Below are 23,688 nucleotides of genomic sequence, written 5' to 3'. Positions count from 1 at the left end.
ATGTTTACCCCACTCTTAGGCTATAAAGAAATGCGCTCAGATTTTCTTCTAGTATTTATGTGTTTTCATTTTTCATACTTAGATCTCTTATTCATTTACCATTTACTCCAGCTTAGCAAAAGAATGAATCTCATGTTACTTTTTTCCATATGGTCTCAATACCATTTGTTAAAAGTTTTTTCCCCACTGATTTGAAATACAACCTTTTCTTGTATGCCAAATTTCCTTTTGCACCTAGGTCTATTTCTGGATTTGTATTCAATTCCAGTGGTCTGTCTGTTCATGTATCACTTCTATGCTGTTTCAATTATAACATTTAGTTATAAAATTTTAATGTCTTTGAGGGCTAGACTCTACTTTCCTCTTAAGGAATTTTACTAGCAATTCTTGCTTGTTTATTCTTTCCTTTTGGAAGAATAAACTTTGTATAATACATTCGTTCAACCCTACAAAATAAACAATCAAAACCCAATGATAATTTCCACCGAGATCATTACTAGTAAGTACATCACTTAGCTGACAGAGAATTGGCAACTTTACAAACTGAATCTTCCAATCCGAAAGTGAGATGGATCGATTTATTCCAGTCCACTTTTGTGTCTTTCATGTGTGTTTCATCGATTTTACTCATAGAGGTTTTGCACGTCTTTTAGATCTACAGTCGATATTTTATTTTACTTTTGCTATTTTAAATGTATCTTATCTTTCATTATATCTTCTGATTACTTAGTATATACATGAAGGCTACTGATTTCTACATGTTAATTTTATATCATGTTACTTTACTAAATTTTTTTATTGTTTGTGATAGTTTTTTTTTCAATCCTTTCGGGTGTTCCAACTAAACAATTGTCTACAAAGAGAGATAGGGCTTTTGTTTGTTTGTTGCTGCAAAACATTAATGTTTCCATTTGGTCTAAGGCTTGAGAGAAGATTCCAGGGTGGTTAAAGAGCTGCCCCTGCCTATAGATATAGGATCAGGCTGAAGCTCTGACATCAGGTGGGGAGCAGAGAGACTCCTCAAAGGCTGCTGGGCTCCGGTGACTCCTGGTCTTTCTGGAAGGTAAGACTTTTCAAGAGACACTCTCCCAGTCCAGACTAGGGCTGGACAGCCTGCAGAAATTAGTCAGGTGGTGGTCCAACTTCTTCCAACATGTGAGTTTCCCTTGTTCATCCAGGAAGTGGTTCTCCAGGAAGTCACAGAGATGGGGTGGGGGTTGGGTGGACCAAGCCCACAGTGTGCAAATCCCCACAAGCCTAGTTCAAGTTCTTCTCCAGGGCCATAGAGTCTTCCATGGTGTCCAGGGTTTTACACTTTTCATCCTGAGACAGCTTTTGCAGGTCCTGAAGAGGGTGTAGTCATTGTGCTGATTTTCCCTCTTCTAGAGGCATGAGGTACGCTGGTGCTTCTTCTGGTCAACACTCGGAAGAAGGATCTTCTACCTTCTAGAGCCACATCTCTGTGGTCAGAATAGAAGCCCAGAAAGAAGTTGGTATAAGAGGCCAGCAGATGCAGGTTGACCAGGCCATTGACAATGGCCTCCATCTCAGTGGAATAATCTTGATGAAGTTTGGAGCTCCTGATTGGTGGGCAATAAAGGGCTAACATCAGGGTTGGTTGGTTCCAGAGGCAGGGAATGACCAAGAAGATGGTCTTGGACTTGTGGCTGGAGAGGAGGTTGGAGGGTGGTCAGAGTATGGGGTCCTAGGTCAGTTCCCTCCAAACACTGTTGAAACAAGAGACAGATTGATGGGACCACTGGGCACGCTGCTAAATAGAGATCATTTTATCTCTTTCTTTTCAACATTATATTTCTTATCTAATATGCTTGCCCTCATATATGTGTTGGCTAATATAGCCAAAATGATGTTAAACCATAATGGAGATAGTAACACTCTTTCTATTCTAATTTCAGTATTTCCACAGTAATAAGATAAGACGCTAAATACTGGGTAGTTGTCTTTAAAATCAAGTTTGAATTGTGTCAAGTGCCTTTTTTACATTATCTTGTGGGTTCCCCTGAAAACAGACAAAGGAGTCTGTGCAAATAGCTTTTAGGGAGGGCAATCCCAGGGGAAGAGAGTGAGAAATAAGAGTAAGTAAAACAGATGGAGTTCCTTGGTTGTCCAGTGGTTAAGAACCTGCCTGCAAGTTCAGGAGACATAGGTCTGAATCCCTGGCCCGAGAAGATTCCATATGCCCCCAGACAGCTAAGCCTGTGAGTCATGACCACTGAAGACCCCACTCTCTAGAACCCAAGCTCTGCAAGAAGAGAAGCCACCGCAATGAGAAGCTACTCTGCAACACAGGGTAGCCCCTGCTCACTGTAACTGGAGAAAGCCCTCATGCAGCAACAAAGACCCAACACAGCCAAAAATAAAGAAATACTTTTAAGTTTAAATATTCACCTGTAGTTTATTTTGGTTTTCTAAATAGACAATCTCATCCATAAACAATAGGATTTAAAACAAACTTTTTAAAATTTTAATTGAAGGCTAATTACTTTACAATATTGTGGTGGTTTTTGCCATACATTCACACGAATCAGCCATGGGTGTCCATGTGTTCCCCATCCTGACCCTCCCTCCCACCTCCCTCCCCATCCCATCCCTCAGGGTCATCCCAGAGCACCAGCCCTGAGCACCCTGTCTCATGCATTGAACCTGGACTGGCGATCTATTTCACATATGATAATATACATGTTTCAATGCTATTCTCTCAAATCATCCCACCCTCACCTTCTCCCACAGAGTCCAAAAGTCTGTTCTTTACATCTGTGTCTCTTTTGCTGTCTCGCATATAGGGTCATCATTACCATCTTTCTAAATTCCATATATATGCATTAATATACTGTAACAATAGGATTTTTGTTTCAACCTCAACCCCCAACTCCTTACAACTTTTTGTTCTCACATATTGGCTAGAACTGCCATTGCTGTTTGTTGTTTTTGTTGTTTAGTTGCTAAGTCATGTCCAACTCTTTGTGATGGACGTAGCCTGCCAGGCCCCTCCGTGGATTTCCCAGGTAAGAATACTGCGGTGGGTTGCCATTTCCTTTTCCAGGGAAAAAAAATAATTTTTTAAAAAAGAGTAAGTGGAACAGAGAAAGAGGGACAGCTAGTACACGGATGCATTAACAAATTGGTCACCATTATCCCCTGGAAAAGGGAATGGCTACCCCTTCCAGTATGCTTGCCTGGAAAATCCCATGGACAGAGGAGTCTGGAAGGTGACGGTCCATGGGGTAGCAAAGAGTCGGACACAACTGAGTGACTAATATTTTCACTTTTACTCTCATAGGTAACTAACGCTTGATTCTGTGGGACCATCTGAGAAGCCATATGAAATGTGCTTCAGAACCATTTACCAGGTAAAGAAAGAGAGAAGCTTTTATCCACTGGCTCTTATCCCCCATTGACCAAGATACCTCACACTTCAGGGCTGCACATACATGAGTGCTGAGAAGGTTTCTGCAGGTATCCCATGGCACTATGTCACAAAAACTCTGTAGCAGACAGTAATATTTATTATCTCACAATTTCTGTGGGTCAGGGAGCAGCAGTAATTTAGCTGGGTTGTTCCGGTTCAGTATCTCTCGCATGGTTTCAGTCAGGATATCCACAGACCCTGCAATCACTTGAAGTCTTAATGAGGGTTGGAAGATTCACTTTCAAGATGATTCATTCATGGCTGTTGACAGGAAGCCTCAGTTCCTTATCACATGTGCCTCTCCATTGGTTGTTTATGTGTCTGCTCACAAGATGGCCACTAACTTCCCTGAGAACAAGTGATCCACAAGGGGAGAAAAATTAAGCTCCACCTCCTGAAGCAAAAATATGAATGAATCTGAGGACATATTTTAAAGTCTGCAAATGCCACTAACCTCCCTGAGAACAAATGATCCACACGGGGAGAAAAATTAAGCTCCACCTTTTAAATCAAAAATATGAACAAATCTGTGGATATATTTTAAAGTCCACACACCATCATAATATAGGCCAGTTAGATTAGGACTATCTGGGGACTTCCCTGGTGGTTCAGTGACTAAGACCCTGAGCTCCAATGTGGGGGTTAGGGGGTAGGAGAGTTGGGGGTCAGAGGCAGTTCAATCTCTGGCCAGAGAGTTAGATCCCACATACTGCAACTAAGAGTTTGAATGCTGCAACAAAAGACCTGTGTTATTGCAACTAAGACCTAGTTAGTTGCAAAATAAAAAGATTAAGATTATCTGAACATCCTGAAGCCCACCACATTGGTCCATCACATCAATAACATCATATTTATTGGATGAAGTGGCAAGTATGTTGGTGCCTTGATAAAAGACACACTCTCCAGAGAATGGGAGATAAATCCTAGGAAGATTCTGGGGGGCCATTACATCAGTAAAGTGTTTAGTGATCTGTTGAGAAGGCAGCACAATACTTGGTAGCTCCTTTGGGTTCTGGAGATAGTATGTCTCATCCTGGGAAAACCTGCTCTGACCTGTTTATTTGATCACATGGAGGACTGACAAATTTGAGTGGGGTCCAGAGCAAGAAAGGGCTCTGCAACTATCTGGTTCACGTGACATTACAAGTGACTCTGCCATGTCAGCCATGTAATAAAGAAGATTGTGAAAGTAGAGATTACTATAGTGAAAAAAAGATCTATAAGGGGTATAATATGGCAAACCCAAGACAACTATGTGCCACTGAATAAACAGCTCTGGCATGTTCCTGTATCACCATAGAGATGCAACATGTGACTGTGTGACATCACATGGCCAAGTGGACTACTGTGAGCTTGGTTTCTAGAAGACTTACAAAGTTACAAGGTTGAGTAAGCCCAGCAGCAATCCTTTATAAAACTGAAGTATTGAGACTTCCTTGGTGGTCCAGTGGTTAAGAATCCACCTTCGAATGCAGGGGACACAGGTTTGATCCCTGGTTAGGGAACTGAGATTCCACATGCCAAGGGGAAACCAAGCTCGTACACTGCACCTACTCAGCCCACATGCCACAGCTTAGAGAGAAGCCTGTGGGCTGCAACGAAGATCGCACGAGCCCCAGGTAAGACCCGAAACAACCAAAAAAAAATTAATGCTTTTAAAAATTGAAGTATAGCACAACATGGAGGGGCCAAAGACAAAATAATCTGCACATGTAAGTGGTCTAGAACACTATGTCATCGTCCACTGCTGCACTCATGCCTCTTCCTGAGTTTGTTTGCAGGGCGGTGAGACAAAAGTCCAGGACTGACTTGGGTGAACTGTCTGAATATCCTGGTGCAAGCCAAAAATGGGCTGCTAATACCGTACACTCTCACTCAGGGATGATCCTCAAAGAGGATTGAAGGGAAACCCTCCCAAGGGTCAGAGTTTTGGGTGGTACATCTGGTCTTCTTTGTGTGGAAAGACAAATGGCCCAAGGTGAAAATGCATACAGATTTAAAGGCAGTGGCACATTAGATCAAGGACCTGAAAGGAAGAAGATTGGAAGATTGTGGACAAGAGATATATGGAGGTATGTAGATCAATAGCCTGGTAACTTTTTCTGTAAATGGTTAAAGGAAGTATTTTAGACTTACTGGCCATATGGTCACTGTTGCCATTATTCACTCTGCTGTTGTACAAAAGCAGCCATAGGGATGATATGTAAATACATGAGCATGATTTTGTTCCCATATATCTTTTTAAAAAATATATTTATTTATTTGGTTGCATCAGGTCTTAGTTTCAGCATGCAGGATTTTTTTCTTTTTTTTAAGTTGAGCATGCAAATTCTTAGTCGCGGCATGTGGAATCTAGTTCTCTTACCAGGAATCAAACCTGGGCCACCTGCATTGGGGGTGCAGCGTCTTAGCCACTGAACCACCAGGTAAATCCCCTCATAAATCTTTATTTACAAAACAGGCAGTGGGTGGCTTTGGTCTGTGGGCTTTAGTTTGCAAACACCTGGTACTGATGAGCCTAAGGAAGGGGGCAAAGAATGTGAACGTCTTTGTACCACATTTCAGTATCTACCCCCAGAAGAGCCATCAGACAGAACACTTCAATCAGTGGACATCAGTGAACCTCTGTTTTTACCCATTCCAGTGCTGGCACAATCAGCTCAGGGTTGGAATAGTCATTGTGGAAGGTTTGGTGGCTATGAATGAGCCTAAAACATGAGTTTGCATCCACCATTAGCATTACTCCTATGCAATGCCCTGTCTACCAGCAGCAGAGGCCTATGCCAGGTCCCTGAGACAGCACAATTCCTCAAGGAGACCAACCAGCCACTTGGACCCAAGCTGACCATTGGACCCCTCTGGAAGGTACATTGCTTCATCTTGATAGGAATTAACATTTGTTCCAGATTACAGTCTTGCTTTTCTGCCTGCAGTGCCTTCAGAAGCACCCTATCTGATGACTTAAGAGTGACCTGCCAGTAGGCAATTCTGCATAACATCCCCTCTTCACCTCTGACCAAGAAACCTAACTTATAGCAAGGGAGGTGTGGAAATCACTATGTGACAAGGGGACCCACTAATCTCATATAACACATACTACAGCACTCAGAAGTTTCTGGACCCTTAAAGTGGTAGAATAGCATTTTGAAGGTAGAGCTGAGGTACTAGCTTAGAGATGATACCCGACAGGAATGTGACATTGTTTTCCAGGATGCAGTATATACCCTAAATCAATGTTCATTACATAGTACTGTGTCCGCAACAGACAGACTACAGGAGTTTGGAAACCAAGACATGTAAGTAGCAGTGGTCTCACCTACCATCACTCCCATTGGTCCATTTAGGGAATATAAGTTTCCCACCCCCTCAATTAAAAAAAAAAATTTGTCATTTATTTTTAGCTGTGTTGGGTCTCTGTTGCCACATGGGTTTTTTCCTAGCTGCAGAGAGCAGGGAGTACTCTTCAGTTCTGGTGTGCAGGCTTCTCATTGCAGTGGCCTCTCTTGTTGCAGAGGATGAGCTCTAAAGCTTGCAGTCTTCAGTAGTTGTAGCTCCCATGCTCTACAGCTCAGGCTCAATAGCTGTCGCTCATGGGCTTAGTGGCTCTGTGGCATGTGGGATCTTCCCAGACCAAGGATTGAACCCCTGCTTCCTGCACTGGCAAGCAGATTCTTTACCACTAAGCCACCAGGGAAGCCCCACATCCCTTCAATTTTCAGTCCGAGATCTACTTTCCAGGGGGGATTGCTTCCACCAGAGGACTTGGTAAGAGTTCCCTACACTACTGTCCATCATCTTGGGCTCCTCATGCCAAGAAACTAGCAAGAAAGGAAAGAAATAACCACACTGTCAGGAGTAAGTAAATGTTTGTGATCATCAGAAGGAGATGGGGTTACTGTTACTCAATGGAGGTGGGGAGGAATGCATTTTGCACCCAAGTTATTGACAAGAAATATTTTGGTACTCCTTGCCCAGTATTTATGGTAAATGGACAGGGATGCTGCCAAAGTCTAAGAAAAGTATAGTAACTGTGGGCTCAAACCACCCAATAATGAGGCTCTGGGCCACCCATCAGATAAGCTATCTAGACTGAAGATGACAGAAAGCTGGAATTTGAGACCAGAATGTGGCTAGACTAGAGATTATGGCTTGAAATAGCTGAAGCAGTGAGGGGTGTATTTCGTCCCACTAACCTCTCTCTCAAAGGTTTCCCCAGGAAAGAAGATAACGCAGAACCCTGGAGCTGTTTGCAGATGAAGCAAACTGACTATAAAGAAGAAGCAAATCCAAGTGGTGCAAGGTATAGACTATAGTGGATCTGTGGTGTGTCACACAAAATTTCCCCTTTAGGACCAAAATGCTCTTTTCCTCAGCTGCTAGAAGTATTGGCTGCCAGTGGCTCACAGCTGACTCTTTCTCAAGAAACTTCACTGGGCAAAAGAGAGATATCTTGCCCAAGATTGTGCCCCTACTCTTTTGGCGGTCCATATTCAATGACTTCACTGCAGCTTCCCTGGTGGCTCAGATGGTAAAGAATCTACCTGCAATGCAGGAGACCCAGGTTTTATCTCTGGATGGGGAAGGTCCCATGGAGAAGGAAATGGCTACCCACTCCAGTATTCTTGCCTGGAGAATCCTATGGACAGAAGAACCTGGTGGGTACAGTCCATAGGGTCATAAAGAGTCGGACACGACTGAGCGACTGTGCACAACACAACACATTCAATGACGAGTCAGTATGAGAGTACAAAGCCTGGCCTCTTGCCTCATTTGGGGGCAAGTCTAAAGGAATATTCCAGCTCTAGGGCTCCAGATCTAGAGATCAACGAGCCCTCTGTTGCAACTGCTTTGCAGTTCAACTTTTCCATCTGACTCAACTCTGCCTCCCTCCCTAATTTACAGATGTTGCCCCTGAGATTACTGCCCAATGAACCTGCACACAAATCACCTTCTCAGAATCTGTGTCCTGAGAGCCTAGCCTAAGACTGCTCTTGTTGCTTTCACTCTCCCAGTCTCCCTTACAGCTATGATACAGAATATACAAGTTGCGCTTTGACAAATGGACATGTCCACTTTGGAACTGAAATGAAGATGAAGGCAAGATTAAGGAAACTACAGAAAACCAAAAACAGTGAGAATTTATTGCCATCAGACCTTTTCTGGAAGAACCGCTAAAGCAAGTTTCTTCAGGAAGAATAAGAAGGATCCCAAGTAAGAGCATGATGAAACAGGAAGTAATGAAAAGCATCAGCATAGATAAGGATATGAGCAAGTAAATACAAATGACTACTGATTGTTTGGAACAATAACCTAATATTTTGTGTGGTTTGAAGTACATGTAGAATTAAAACACATGACAACGATAGCACAAAAGGCAGACAGCAGATAATGGATTTAAACTGTACTAGGATTCGGACTTCCCTGATGGTCTAGTGGTTAAGACTCTGTACTTTCACTCCAGGGGGCAAAGGTTAGATCCCTTTTGTGTCACAGCTCAGTCCCTGCCCCCACCCTCAAAAAATAACTGTACCAAGGTTAGCTGAGATATTGTAAAAGTATTAATTTAAGGTTTACTCTAGTAGTTCAAGGATACATATTATCTTCTTTAGGATAACACTCACAGAATCATTAAAGAACATGTTACTAACAAAGTGATGAGCAATAAAGAGGAAAAATATTAAAGAACAAATGGGAAAATAAAAGCATGAAGATGGTAAATCAAAATTAAATGTATTGGTACCTCTATTAAATGTGAATTATTGGGCTTCCCTAGTGGCTCAGTGGTAGAGAGCCTGCCTGCCAAGGCAGGAGACATGGGTTCAATCCCTGGTCTGGGAAGATCCCACAGGGTGTGAAGCAACTAAGCCCATGTGCTACAACTACTGAACCTGTGCCGTAGAGCTCTAGAACCTCAACAAGAGAAACCACTGAATTGAGAAGTCAGACAACTAAACAGTGGTCCCGCTTGCCACAATTAAAGAAAAGCCTGCACAGCAACAAAGACCCAACATAGCCAAAAATAAATAAATAAATAAAATTTTAATGTAAATTATTTAAATACTCCAAATTTAAAGATAAAATTCTTAGATCATATTTTTAAAAGCCAACTATACGTTACTTAAAATACCTATACTTGTAATCTGAGGGTACAGGGAATTGAAAGCTAAAGGATGAAAGAAGATAAAGGTGAAAACACTAAAGAAAGATGATTCCTCTATACAAACATTAGAAGGGCTTCCCTGGTGGCTTAATAGTAAAGAATCTGCCTGCAATGCAGAAGATGCAAGAAATGCCTCGGGTTCGATCCCTGGATCAGGAAGATCTCCTGGAGGAGGGCATGGCAACCACTCTAGTATTCTTGCCTGGAGAATCCCATGGACAGAGGAGTCTGGTGGGCTACAGTCCATAGGGTCACACAGAGTCAGACACAACTGAAGCAACTTAGTGCAAGCATACAGAAGCAGAAGATATTAAGAAGAGTTGGCAAGAATACACAGAAGAACTGTACAAAAACGATCTTCATGATCCAGATAATCACGATGGTGTGATCACTCATCTAGAGCCAGACATCCTGGAATGTGAAGTCAAGTGGATCTTAGGAAGCATCACTACAAACAAAGCTAGTGGAGGTGACAGAATTCCAGTTGAGCTATTTCAAATCCTAAAAGATGATGCTGTGAAAGTGCTGCACTCAATATGCCAGCAAATTTGGAAAACTCAGCAGTGGCCACAGGACTGGAAAAGGTAAGTTTTCATTTCAATCCCAAAGAAAGGCAATGCCAAAGAATGTTCAAACTACTGCACAATTGCACTCATCTCACATGCTAGCAAAGTAATGCTCAAAATTCTCCAAGCCAGGCTTCAGCAATATGTGAACCATGAACTTCCAGATGTTCAAGCTGGTTTTAGAAAAGGCAGAGGAACCAGAGATCAAATTGCCAACATCTGTTGGATCATCAAAACAGCAAGAGAGTTCCAGAACATCTATTTCTGCTTTACTGACTATGCCAGAGCCTTTGACTCTGGATCACAACAAACTGTGGAAAATTCTGAAAGAGATGGGAATACCAGACCACCTGACCTGCCTCTTGAGAAATCTGTATGCAAGTCAGGAAGCAACAGTTAGAACTGGACATGGAACAATAGACGGGTTCCAAATAGGAAAAGGAGTATGTCAAGGCTGTATATTGTCACCCTGCTTATTTAACTTCTATGCAGAGTACATCATGAGAAATGCTGGGCTAGAGGAAGCACAAGCTGGAATCAAGATTGCTGGGAGAAATATCAATAACCTCAGACATGCTGATGACACCACCCTTATGGCAGAAAGCAAAGAAGAACTAAAGAGCTTCTTAATGAAAGTGAAAGAGGAGAGTGAAAAAGTTGGCTTGAAACTCAACATTCAGAAAACTAAGATCATGTCATCCAGTCCCATCACTTCATGGCAAATAGATGGGGAAACAGTGAAAACAGTGGCTGACTTTATTTTTGGGGGCTCCAAATTCACTGCAGAGTGTGATTGCATCCATAAAATTAAAAGACGCTTACTCCTTGGAAGGAAAGTTATGGCCAACCTAGACAGCATATTAAAAAGCAGAGACATTACTTTGTCAACAAAGGTCCGTCTAGTCAAGGCTATGTTTTTTCCAGTAGTCATGTATGGATGTGAGAGTTGGACTATAAACAAAGCTGAGCGCTGAAGAATTGATGTTTTTGAACTGTGGTGTTGGAGAAGACTCTTGAGAGTCCCTTGGACTGCAGGGAAATCCAACCAGTCCATCCTAAAGGAGATCAGTCCTGGGTGCTCCTTGGAAGGATTGATGCTGAAGCTGAAACTTGAATACTTTGGCCAACTGATGCGAAAAGCTGACTCATTGGAAAAGACCCTGATGCTGGGAAAGATTGAGGGCAGGAGGAGAAGGGGATGACAGAGGATGAGATGGTTGGATGGCATCGCCAAGTCAGTGGACATGAGTTTGGGTAAACTCCGGGAGTTGGTGATGGACAGGGAGGCCTGGCATGTTGCAGTCCATGGGGTCGCAGAGTTGGACACGACTGAGTGACTGAACTGAACTGAACTGATGCACAGTCTTACATAAACTCTTCCAAAAAATAGAAAAAAAACAAACAAACCAGGAATAATTACCAACTCATGTGATAGCACAAGCTCAAAATAAGAAAAATCAATTGTATTTCTAGCAATACATAATGAGAAAATAAAATATACAATTTAGAAAGCATTAAAATATATCAAACATCTAGAAAACAGTTGAACAAAAGATATGCAAATCTCTACATAGAAGACTAAAAAATTAGACTTCCTTGATGATCCAGTGTTTAAGACTCTGCCTGCCAAAATAAGGGATATGGGTTTGATTCCTAGTCCAGGAAGATTCTATATGCCCCAGGGCACCTAAGCCAACATGTGCCACAATTACTGAGACTGTGTTCTAGAGCTCTTGAGCCACAACTGCTGAAGCCTGTGCTCTACAACAAGACAAGGCACCACAATGAGAAGCCTAAATGCTACAACTAGAGAAAGCCTGTGCACAGCAACAAAGACCCAGGATATGGAAAAATTATTTCAAAAAAATAAAGCTAAAAAAAAAAAAAAGTAAAAATATTCTGGTTTCATCCATGGGAAAACTTAATATTGTAAAAATATTAAATCTTTTCAAATTGATCTATAGATTCAGTATACAAAGCTAATAAAAAATTCCAGAAGTAGTTTTTGTAGAACTTAACATGCTGACTCTCAAATTTACATGTATACTAATCATGTTTTTTATTTTCTGAATTTTATGATGCTTTCATATCTTGGGGGCCTTGCTGATCCCCAAGGAGAGACTGCCCCTCCCAAGGCAAGCTAATTTCTAGAGGTAGCAAATGACCATCCTGTGGAGGAGCCTTTCACATGCAAATCAACCAACCCAAAGCCCCCTCTCCCTTCCCCAGCTACCATCTTTACTAGGTTCTCACTGGGCCCCAGAGAAGGGAATGGCTACCCACTCTAGTATTCTGGACTGGAAAGCTCCATGGACAGAGGAGCCTGACAGGCTACAGTTTATGGGGTCGCAAAGAGCTGGACATGACTGAGTGACTTTCACTGTGCTCTTAAACTCTAGACAGTAATTCTTTGCCTTTAATCATCCCAGAGCCAGGAACCAGATAGCTCAAGACAGATTATATATTCCAGAGCTTGCTGAACTTATTCAAACAAGCCAATCCCAAACCTGCTTAGCTTGCTTACCCTGTCTCAGCCATTTTTACCCATGTAAAACCACAATAAGTCTTCCTGCCCATGCTTTCTCCTTGTTCCTTCTGCCTCCTAATCAACCCTGGTGCTTCTTCATGTGGCACTGCAAGGCCTTGCCTGCCCCGCCCCCTTGGAACTGTGAGTAACAAACTGTCTTTTGAAAGAAAATCATCTCCTGGTCTGTTGGTCTCACTGTGTGAAGTGAAAGTCCGTCAGTCCTGTCTGACTCTTTGCAACCCCCTGGACTGTAGGTCGCCAGGTTCCTCTGTTCATGGAACTCTCCAGCGAGAATACTTGAGTGGGCTGCCATGCCCTTCTCTAGGGTACATCAAAAATAAAAAAAAAACCTACGTTTTGAAACAATATGGTGGGACTTCCCTGGCAGTCCAGTGGTTAAGATTCTGCTCTCCCACTGCAGGGGGCAGGGGTTTGATCCCTGGTCTGAGAACTAAGATTCTGAATGCTGTGCTGTATGGCCAAAACAAAACAAAAAACCAACATGGCCTGTAAAATCCCAAAAATAACATTTATGAGCTTGAAGAACAGTCAAAGGACTTATACTGACAGATTTCAAGACTTATTACATATCTATAATCTGTCATTGGTGCTAATTTAGGCAGATGAACTAAGGAAAAAGTCTAAAGACAGAACCACATTTACACTTAAGATTTATGATAAAGGCGCCATGGCAATGGAAGGGGAAAGGATGGCAATGGAAGGGGAAAGGATGGCCCTGGAAACCATACATATGGAGGGGAGGACCTTGACTTCTCATTCCAGCCGTACACAAAGATGTATTTCAGATGGATTGTAGATCTAAACTTAAAGTAAAACAATGAAGTTTCTAGGACATAATAGATAATATTTTTATGATTTTGGTGTGAGCAAAGATTTCTTAAATAGGATCCAAAGCACTAACAATAAAGAGAAAGAATGATAAAGTAGACTACATTAAAATTACGATTTTTATTCATGTGACATCATTTGTAAAGTAAAATGGCAAGCCACAAACCTGAAGAAAATATTTGTATTAGATATGTCTGACAAGATCCTCATATCCAGAATATACAAAAAGAAAGAAAGTGTTAGTCGCTCAGTCATGTTTGACTCTGTGTGACCCCACGGACTGAGGTCTGCCAGGTTCCTCTGTCCATGGGATTTCCCAGGCAAGAATACTGGAATGGGTTGTCATTTCCTTCTCCAAGAATATACAAAGAACTCATACAAATAATCCATAAGAAAAAAATTAAACAATTCAAGAGAAAAATAGATAAAAGACTTGAACAAGTACTTCATAAAAGAAAATATCCAAATAGCTAAGAAGCATGTGAAAAAGTAGTCAACAAGATTAGTCATTGGGGAAATATGAATTAAAACCATAAGTTTCTAATATGCACCCACCAGAATGGCTAAAGCTAATAAAATATATATTGACAGTACCAGATATGGAAGAGAATGTAGAATGATAGAACTATTGTATACTATTAGTGGGATTGTAAATTGATATATGATCATTTTGTAAAACTCACTGCAATATCTAATAAAGTGGAACAAATGCATATTCCATAACCCAGTCATTACACTTCTAGGACTCAAGTGAATATCCAATGACGTAGAAAACAATCTTCCTAGCAACATCATTTGTATTGGCCAAAAAATGTGAAACTACTCAAACATGGACATCACCAGATGGTCAATACTGAAATTAGATTGATTATGTTCTTTGCAGCCAAAAATGGAGCTCTATACAGCCAGCAAAAATAAGATCAGGAGCTGACTGTGGCTCAGATCATGAACTCCTTCTTGCCAAATTCAGATTTAAATTGAAGAAAGTGGGGAAAACCACTAGACCATTCAGGTATGACCAAAATCAAATCCCTTACAATTGTACAGTAGAAGTGACAAATAGACTTAAGGGATTAGATCTGACAGACAGAGTGCCTGAAGAACTATGGACAGAAGTTCATGACACTGTATAGGAGGCACTGATCAAGACCATTCTTAAGAAAAAAAGAATTCAAAGAGGTTGAATTCAAATGGTTGTCTGAGGAGGACTTACAAATAGCTGAGAAAAGAAGAGAAGTGAAAGGCAAAGGAGAAAAGGAAAGATACACCCATTTGAATGCAGAGTTCCAAAGAAGAGCAAGGAAAGATAAGAAAGCCTTCCTCAGTGATCAGTGCAAAGGAATAGAGGAAAACAATAGAATGGGAAAGAATAGAGACCTCTTCAAGAAAATTAGAGAGACCAAGGGAACATTTCATGCAAAGATGGGTACAATAAAGGACAGAAATGGCATGGACCTAACAGAAATAGAAGATATTAAGAAGAGGTGATAAGGATACACAGAACTAAAAAAAAAAAAAAAGAATACACAGAACTATCTAAAAAAATCTTCATGACCCAGATAATCATGATGGTGTGATCACTCACCTAGAAATAATATTACCCAAAAGAGGATGAAAAATACTGTATGATTCCACTTATATGTAGCTCAAAAACAGGCAAAACTAATCTCTCATGATAAGCATCAGGATATGGACTACTTTTGGGGAAAGGTAAAGATGAGGAGTTTGTGATGGACAGGGAGGCCTGGCGTGCTGCGATTCATGGGGTCGCAAAGAGTCGGACACAACTGAGTGACGGAACTAACTAACTAACTAACTAAAGATGAGCATGAAGTCTGTTGTTAATCTGCATCTTGGTGGACACCGACATGTTCCATTGGTGAGAATTCATTCAACTGTGCACTTAAACTGTTTTGCAGTTTTGTGTACATATGTTTGACATGTCGTTAAACAAAGGGAGCTCAAACCATTGCCCTGTGGCAACCTAGAGGGGTGGGAGGTGGGAGGGAGGTTCAAGAGGGAGGGGACAGATGAATACCTAAGGCTGACTCATGTTGATGTTTGGCAGAAACCAGCACAATATTGTAAAGCAATTATCCTCCAATTAAAAATAAATCAATTTTAAAAATAAAGAAAAAATTACTTAATAAAAGATCTTCCTTCTTCACCTATAACCCCAAAGTCCCTCCTGGTTTTCTTATATTTATTTATTCAGTTTTAATCATTTTTGGCTGTGCTGGATCTTCGTTTTTGCTCGCGAGCCTTCTCTAGTTGCGGTGGGGGCTACCCTCTAGTTGTCTGTCCCTCCAATAGTGGGGGCTACTCTCTAGTTGTGGTGCACAGGCCTCTTATTGCGGTAGCTTTTCCTGTCATAAAGCATGGGCTCTAGAGCACAGGCTCAGTAGTGGCAGGATACGGGCTTAGTGGCCCCTCGGTATGTGAGATCTTCCAGGACCAGGGATTGAACCCATGTCCCCTGCATTGGCAGGCAGATTCTTTACTAGTGAATCACCAGGGAAGTCCCTGTTTGTCTATCTTACATACAGTGGTGTGTACCTCTTAATCCCAAACTCCTAATTTATCCCTTCCCTCTTCCTCTTTGGGAACCACAAGTTTGTTTTTTGTGAGATGACCCTCATTCTTATCTTCCTCTTCCACATACAGTTCAATTGTCAATCCCAGGAAGACCTACCAGCCTCCACATCATGTTAAATAAGAAATAAAAATCAGGTTAAGAGGATTTTATTTAACATTTCCCTATTTGGGGACCTCGGGGTTGTTTCTAGCTGTTCACTGTGATAATGACAGTTCTACGGGTTTCCTCATGTACCTGGTTATTTCCTAAGTATAAAATCCTAGAAAACACAGAGTTGAGTCAAAGGGTTTACACTTTTAAAGACTTTTTTCACAGGTATTGCCACACTTCTCTTCAGAAATATTACACAAGGGCATGCCCAGCAGCTGTATGTTTATCAGAACTGGGGCCAAAGCTGGATGTTGTTCTTCTTTTCTACCTTTGCCAACTGATAGATGATAAATGGTCTCTCTCTGCTGTCTCAATTTGCATTTCTTCGAGGTTGATGGGTGTGGTAGGTTGATGATGGCTCACTCCCAAAGATATGTCTAGGTACTAATCTCTGTAACCTGTGAATGTGACCTTATAAGGAAATGGGGTCTTTGCAGGTATGATTAAGTTAAAGGTTTGTTGTTTTTTTATTCCATTTATTTTTATTAGTTGGAGGCTAATTACTTCACAACATTGCAGTGGGTTTTGTCATACATTGACATGAATCAGCCATGGAGTTACATGTATTCCCCATCCCGATCCCCCCTCCCACAAGTTAAGGGTTTTTTTTTAAGTTAAGGATCTTGATGGGGAGATTAATCAAGATGATCTGGGTGGGCCCTAAATGACATCACAGTGTCCTTTCTCATAAGAAGGAAGCAGAGAATGAGATTTGACAATGACAAATGAGAAGGCAACGTGACCAAAGAGGCAGAAACTAGAGTGATGAGATGGCAAGAGCGCCAGCAGCTACCAGAAGTTGGAAGAGGGAAGGAGTACCTTGTTCCTGGAACTTCAGAGGGAATGTGATCCTGCCAACACCATGATTTTGATTTAGTGCAACTCATTTTGGACTTCTGGCCTGGAGAACAATGAGAAAATACATTTCTGGTGTTTTAAGCCACCAAGTTTGCAATGACTTGCTATAGCAACCATGAGAAACTGATGCAATGGATTTTTCACATATTTCTGGACCACATGAAAAACCTTCTGACTTTTAAAAGCTTGTAAAAATGAAATGTCATGCAGTAATATGAACCGCATAATTCTATTTCCATGAGAGTAAACATATACAGTATGTTTGTATATGTGTTTGCATGTGTACATAACTGCTTAAGAAACTATCTAGGAGAATATACACCAAACTAGTAACAATGATTAACTGCAGGGAGGTGTGGGAAGGAGGGAAAGAGTAATTTTAACTTAAAAAAATTTTTTTAATGTTATTTATTTAGTTTTGGCTGCGCTGGGTCTTCATTGCTGCTCACTCTTTTCTCTAGTTGCAGCGAACGCTGCCTACTCTTCATTGAGGTGCTTGGGCTTCTTATTTGAGTGGCTTTTCTTGTTTCAAAGCACAGGCTCTAGGTGGGTGAACTTCAGTGGTTGTGGCTCAAGGGTTTTCTCTAGTTGCAATGAGCAGAGGGTACTCTCTAGCTGAGGTGTGTGGGCTTCTCACTGTGGTGGTTTCTCTGTTGCAGAGCACAGGCTCCAGGCCCACTGGCTTCAGCAGTTATGGCTCTTGGGTTCTAGAACTCCAGCTCAGTAGTCGTGCGTGGCCCACCGGCTTCGTTGCTCCTCGGCATGTGAGATCTTCCCCAAACAGGGATCAAACCCATACCCCCTCATTAGCAGTGGGACTCTTAAATACTGGACCACCAGGGAAGCGGTAGTACTTTTTAAGCAAGTGAAGTCTTATTTTTTACTCAAGACACTGCTCATAGATGTAGCTCTATTGTTTGAAGAAGCTTTATCAGACTATATTTATGTATTAATTGTGTGAAAATATAGGTAAGTCATATCTGCTTGCTGTATATAATAAAATATGTAGAAAGCAGAAAACAAAACTGTCCCTCTCCTCTCACTTATCCCTTTTCCCAGAAATATTTATTGATAATAATAATTTGGTGTGCATCTTCTCACACTTTTTTCTATGAATAAACAAATGCCAGTATGCCATTTTTCAAGAACAAAAATGAAGAGTGGGTACCATACACATTTTTACTTAAGGGTGTTTCTTCCAAATCATTCCTGCATCCTTCCCTGCTTCACTCTCCCCAGTGGGTTGTTTGTTCCACGGCCTAATAAAGACCCAGAACTCTTTATAAACCTCCCTGATGGTTTCAACTTCCCAGGTGGCACAGTGGTAAAGAATCCACCTGCTAACGCAGGAGATCCAGGAGAGGCGGGTTGGATCCCTCGGTCAGGAAGATCCCCTGGGGTAGGAAATGGCAACCCACTCCAGGATTCTTGTCTGGGAAATCCCACGGACAGAGGAACCTACTGTCCTTGGGGTCGCAGAGTGGGCCAAGATTGAGCGATTAAACACACACACACAAACACACACAGAGGCTGCTTGGAACTTCCTTGTGTCTGTGACTTTGACCATATGTGTACACATCACTGGAGAAAACGCCTCTCTCAGTCGTCTTTAAAATTGTTTTAAGTATTCCATTCTGCCTTTTAAAAACAGATGCTCTCACCAATAGTTCCCTACTGCGGAAGACACAAGATTCACTTTTTCAAACTTTGCCGAACTGGGTGGAGAGACGATATTTGAATGTTATCACAGGAGGCATCTGGCATTTCTTTAAGCATGCGGCCGGCTGGGCATTTTTCACACGATCACTGGCTCCCAAGGCAGCCTCGTGGACGCTTCAGAGGTCACTGGGTCATTATCCTTCACAATGAATCAAATCCGAATTCTTTCTGAACCCTGCACCGCGAGTTACTCGATTAAGCACCCGGTCTGGAACTATGGGGCGAAGGTGATTTAGGGGATTTCAGCCTGGGTGACTCTGGACACCTGAACAAAGTTGAAAACCTGAACTGGGGCGGGGGGAGCGTTGGAACCCCACAGGAAAGAGAGGAGCGGGAGGCCGCCGGGCATATTCCGGGTGCCGGACGTTTCCCTAATCCTCTGCCCCAGGCAGGCAAGAGCGATCAAGCCGGGCGGGATCCAGCGCTTCGAGGACTCCAGGCAACGAAGCTCCGGGCAGGTCCGAAGCTTTCCCGCAGGGGGCAGTGCCGCCCGCTAGAGCGCGGATCCGGTGGGAGGGGGTGTGGAGCTGCTGCGGAGTTCTGGGGGTTCTCGGGAAGAAAGTTAGGGGATGCCTAGGGATGGGGGCGGGACCCGAGCGGTCGGCCCAGAGCCGGGGGGCAGGCCCGCGGGGGTGCGGGATGGGGCTCGGGGAAGGGGTCCGGGTGAGTCTGGGGGCCAGGCCGTGCGCTCACTGCGGGGAGGCGCAGCCTGGGAAGGTGTGAGCGAGCGGCGTGCGAGTGTGAGGGCGAGTGTGTGCGCGCCGGGGCTCTCCGCGTTCCGCGAGGCGCGCGGGTGTCAGCTTGCAGCCGGGGCTCCTCCCTCCGGCCCCCCTGCCCCGCGCGCCGGTCCCTCCTTCCTTCCCCGCTCGCCCCTCCCCGGCGGGCCAGGCGCTGGGACGCCCCGGTGGAGCAGGCGGCGGCGGCAGCAGCGAGTTGGGGAGCCCCGGGCTCCGCGCTGCCCTAGGGGCCGGAGCCGAGCCGCCCCCGCCCCCGTCCGGTCGCGCCGGCCCCGCTTCCCTCCGGGCCACGCCCTGTCAAAACTTTGTTGCTGCAGCCGCCGGGGCGGCGAGCGGAGCAGGCCGGCGAACGGGAGGGAGGGAGGGAGGGGCGGGCGCCGGGCCGGGCCGGGCGCGGGCGGCGAGGGGCTCGGAGAGCGGCGGCCCCGGCCCTCGGCCCCACCATGCCCCAGCTCGGCGGCGGCGGCGGCGGCGGCTCGGGAGGCGGCAGTGGCGGCTCGGGCGCCGGGGCAGCCGGCGGAGGGGACGACCTCGGGGCCAACGACGAGCTGATCCCCTTCCAGGATGAGGGAGGCGAGGAGCAGGAGCCGAGCAGCGACAGCGCGTCGGCGCAGCGGGACCTGGACGAAGTCAAGTCGTCCCTGGTCAACGAGTCGGAGAACCAGAGCAGCAGCTCGGACTCGGAGGTGAGGAAGCCCCCGCGGCCGACTCCCGGGACCCCGGCCCGGCGCCCGCTCACCCGCCCTCGCCTTTGTGTCTCCTTCGCAGGCGGAGAGGCGCCCGCAGCCCGCCCGGGACGCTTTCCAGAAGCCACGGGACTATTTCGCCGAAGGTACGTGTGGGTCCGGGCTGTCCCCCGCTCCTGGCCCCGCTGCGCTTGGCGCCTCGGCTCGGGTCGCCCTCGGTCCCCCTCGCCCCGGTGGCCGTGCCCCTGCTCTTCGCCCCCGTCGGCCTCAGACGTCCTGGGGCGCGCGTGGGGGGCGCTTGGATTCCCGGTCCCCGCCCCGGGACCCCTTACCGAGGCGCTGTCCCGAGGGCCCCGGCCTCACCCCCGCCTTGGTTTTGCCGGCAGTGAGAAGGCCCCAGGACGGCGCGTTCTTTAAGGGGCCCCCCTACCCTGGCTACCCGTTCCTGATGATCCCGGACCTGAGCAGTCCGTACCTTCCCAACGGACCCTTGTCTCCCGGAGGAGCGCGCACGGTGAGTGCCCGTCCCGCCGCGCCCCGGCGCGCGGGCGGTCGGGGCCCGAGTGATGCGCCCCCGGGCTCGGCGACGGGGTGGGGGATGGGGCCGTCCCGGGAGGATCCCGGGCAGAACTTGCTTACGGAGATGAACCACTCCGGCAGTCGAGGATTAGGCTGCGCTGGGAGTGCCTGGAACATTCCCTTACATTCTCCCCTTTGGCTGGGGAGCCGCTTCGGGGTCCACTTCTGGCGTTCTCCTTGGTGTCCAGAATTCTTTGCTCGCGCTAAAGAAAAACTTGGATTTGTGCCGGTTGGGCGGGAGTGTGTGTTGAGCGGGGCGTGGAGGGGGGAGGTGGTCTTGCTTTCTTCCTGGAAATCGGTCCGCTTTCCCTGGCAGTTGGGCAGTGGGGCCGGGGAGGTGGGTTGGCGACGCTGCCCCGCGACTCCAGCTTCGCTGGGCGGCTAAGAGTAGGTTCCTAAGAAACCCAGTATTCGTGGCGGGTTATTCACACACACACATACACACACCCCCTCCCCACCCCCATCCCTCGCGCTGGGGCCTCAACTTTTCTGTAGAGCTCGGGATTTTAAACTCGCCGAGATGATTTCGAGGGCGAATCGAGGCATTCTTCAAGTTGAGGAACTTGGCTTTTTCCCCCTTTGTTGCTGGCTTTTCTCATTTAAAGCGAGCGCTGCGACACTTTAAACCTGTTAATGGGCGCGCATTGTGTGCTGCGCGCTGGCATTTAGAGCGGTGATTAAGCAAATTGACCGGGCCCCAGACGACGTGCAAATGAGGGCGGATTCCTACGCCCCCTCCCAGGCTCTAACTCCCGCCCCCCGCGTCGCGAGGGCTGCAGCCCTTTGGGCTGGCCGGGTTTTGTGTGTGTGTGTGTGTGTGTGTGTGTGTGTGTGTGCCCTGAGCTGCCACCCCACCCGAGGGCCCCCAGCCCAGGTGCCAGGTCCGCTGGCAGATCTTGGGTGAACGCCTACCTACTACGTGCCAGGCTCTCGAGAGCTGCTTGGGCGCCTCGCACAGCACAGTGGTTCTCTTTGCTTCCTGCCCAGTTTCCCAGCGCCTGCCAGTTCGTGCTTGATTCGGGGTGGGAGGTGTTTGGCTCCTTAAGAGCTGGCCGAACAAACTCACTTTATGCTCAAGCTGCCCTTCAATGACGATCACAATTAAAGGGCTGCCTGGGAAACGCTGGTGCTGAATGGACCGTCCCTGCTGTCATGGTCCAGCGGTCCGTGGAGAGCGGAGACGTGTGCGGAGGTTCAGAGGGGTCGCTCGGCAGGCCCCTGGGGCGTGCAAGTGGAGGCTGAGGACTCTGACCAACCGAGAGCGGAGTGGGGCCACACAGCTTCCCCTTTCAAGGAGGGAAGACCCTGCATCCTTGGCCCTGCCTTGGAGCATCCTGGGACCTCCCGAATATAAGTCCTGACTATGACCTGAAACGGGACATCTGTCTGTTGCTTTTTCTCATTCATATAAAAAGAAAGAAGGTGTCAGTAAAAGTTGAGCAAAACAAGCCTTTGTTTAGGTTTTCACAGATTCTCGTAGGTGTCCACAGATGTAATTCAGTTCCGAAGGTTTTAGTAGGGTTTCTGTAATTGTGTGTGAGGTCACACTACCGCAGTCCCTTTTCTCCCTTTTACCTTTAGATGTCTGGGAAAAGGAGTTTGGCATTTCTGTGACTCAGCACCGATCCAGATCCATGTCCTGATGCAGATAAAGTCACCAGAAGTGTTCCAAATATCACCAGTTATTTGACTGGATCTGGCTCTTTCTTTCCCCTTTCTCACTGCATGCTAAGTAGCTTCATTCGTGTCTGACTCTTTGCCATGGACTGTAGCCCGACAGGCTCCTCTGTCCGTGGGATTCTCCAGGCAAGAATACAGGAGTGGGTTTCTGGTGACAGAATGGTGACAGCTCCCTGTCTTCCTATGCTGTTCGTCCCCTCCTCCTCAAGAGCCCTGAAGTGGGACAGATTTTGTTTGTGTCAGTCCCCTCCTTCCTGCTACCATCTTTTACCACCCCTCTTTCTTTTTACCATTTTACGTCTTCTTTTACTAAGAGCTCCCAAAGGCTGCTTCTTTTTGGTCCTGGGGCTTCCTGATTACTATATCCAGACCTGCATGGGACTTTTGGAGTCCTTCTTGGTGGAAGCTGAACTTTCCCCTCTGCATGCTTTTGACTTTTTCCTGCTCATCCCTTCAGCTGTTGTTTGCCTGGGCCCATGTTGCCATCCTGCTTTTTCAGCCTCCAAGAACACTCGCCCTCTCCCTGTTACCCTTCATAAGAGACCTGGTATGTCTCATCTCATTCTTCTGTTTCTATCTTGCCTCCCTGATGAATTGCCTTTGCAGAAGTAAGTTCAATGCCTCCTTGGATTCTGTGCCCCTTATGTGTCTGTCATTGGGTTTTGACCTGCCTGGTTACAGAGTTCATTGAAATTTCCTGCATTTATATCAGTAGAACCTGCTAATTTGATCCTATCTTTGGACATCAGTGACTGTTAAGCACTTGATTGTCTGAACTCTCAGATTGAGATGATGCTTTTCTGCTGAATGATTATATTAGTGAAATTAATGTGATTCTCACTGAAGGCAAACTATAGGTGCAGACAAAGTGGCCCTCTGTGGGGATCCCTCCCTGGTAAAATGTTTTAGGTGGATATTGGGAGGAAAGAAGGGGGAGGAAGGTGGCTGAAGGGTGAGGGGAGTGGTGCCTGGAATGTATGACCTGTTCTCTGGTTTAGCAGCCTTGGTCGTTTTTGGTTTCACCTCCAAGTTTCACAAGCCTAGGCTGGCTGCTCTAAGGTGTATAAGGGGTATAAAACCAGGCAACCTCAGTTCTCTTCTGCTTGGAAATATCAAACCAGAGGCAAAAATGAGATTTGGCTGGAGTGTTT

General features: G+C 45.4%; 1 protein-coding gene and 1 long non-coding RNA gene across 2 annotated transcripts in view; one reads left to right on the top strand and one right to left on the bottom strand.

The window, feature by feature from the left end:
• Positions 1 to 191: 191 nt before the first annotated feature.
• Positions 192 to 21,880, bottom strand: LOC110134762 (uncharacterized). Its single transcript, XR_002313157.2, has 3 exons — positions 21,770 to 21,880; positions 17,098 to 17,179; positions 192 to 1,727 (listed from the first exon to the last, which is right to left on the bottom strand). It is a non-coding gene; the product is annotated as an uncharacterized lncRNA (long non-coding RNA).
• The window catches only part of TCF7L1 (transcription factor 7 like 1), a 187,284-nt gene continuing 183,570 nt past the window's right edge, over positions 19,975 to 23,688 (top strand). Inside the window, exons 1-3 of the mRNA XM_070479718.1 lie at positions 19,975 to 20,278; positions 20,361 to 20,424; positions 20,665 to 20,792. Of these exons, the coding sequence (XP_070335819.1) occupies positions 20,036 to 20,278; positions 20,361 to 20,424; positions 20,665 to 20,792 (435 nt within the window). The 5' untranslated portion in view covers positions 19,975 to 20,035. The remainder of the gene's footprint in view (positions 20,279 to 20,360; positions 20,425 to 20,664; positions 20,793 to 23,688) is intronic.

This window comes from Odocoileus virginianus, chromosome 2 (genome assembly GCF_023699985.2).
Source record: "Odocoileus virginianus isolate 20LAN1187 ecotype Illinois chromosome 2, Ovbor_1.2, whole genome shotgun sequence".
Taxonomy (NCBI): domain Eukaryota; kingdom Metazoa; phylum Chordata; class Mammalia; order Artiodactyla; family Cervidae; genus Odocoileus; species Odocoileus virginianus.
This window is presented reverse-complemented; position numbering and strand designations above follow the sequence as displayed.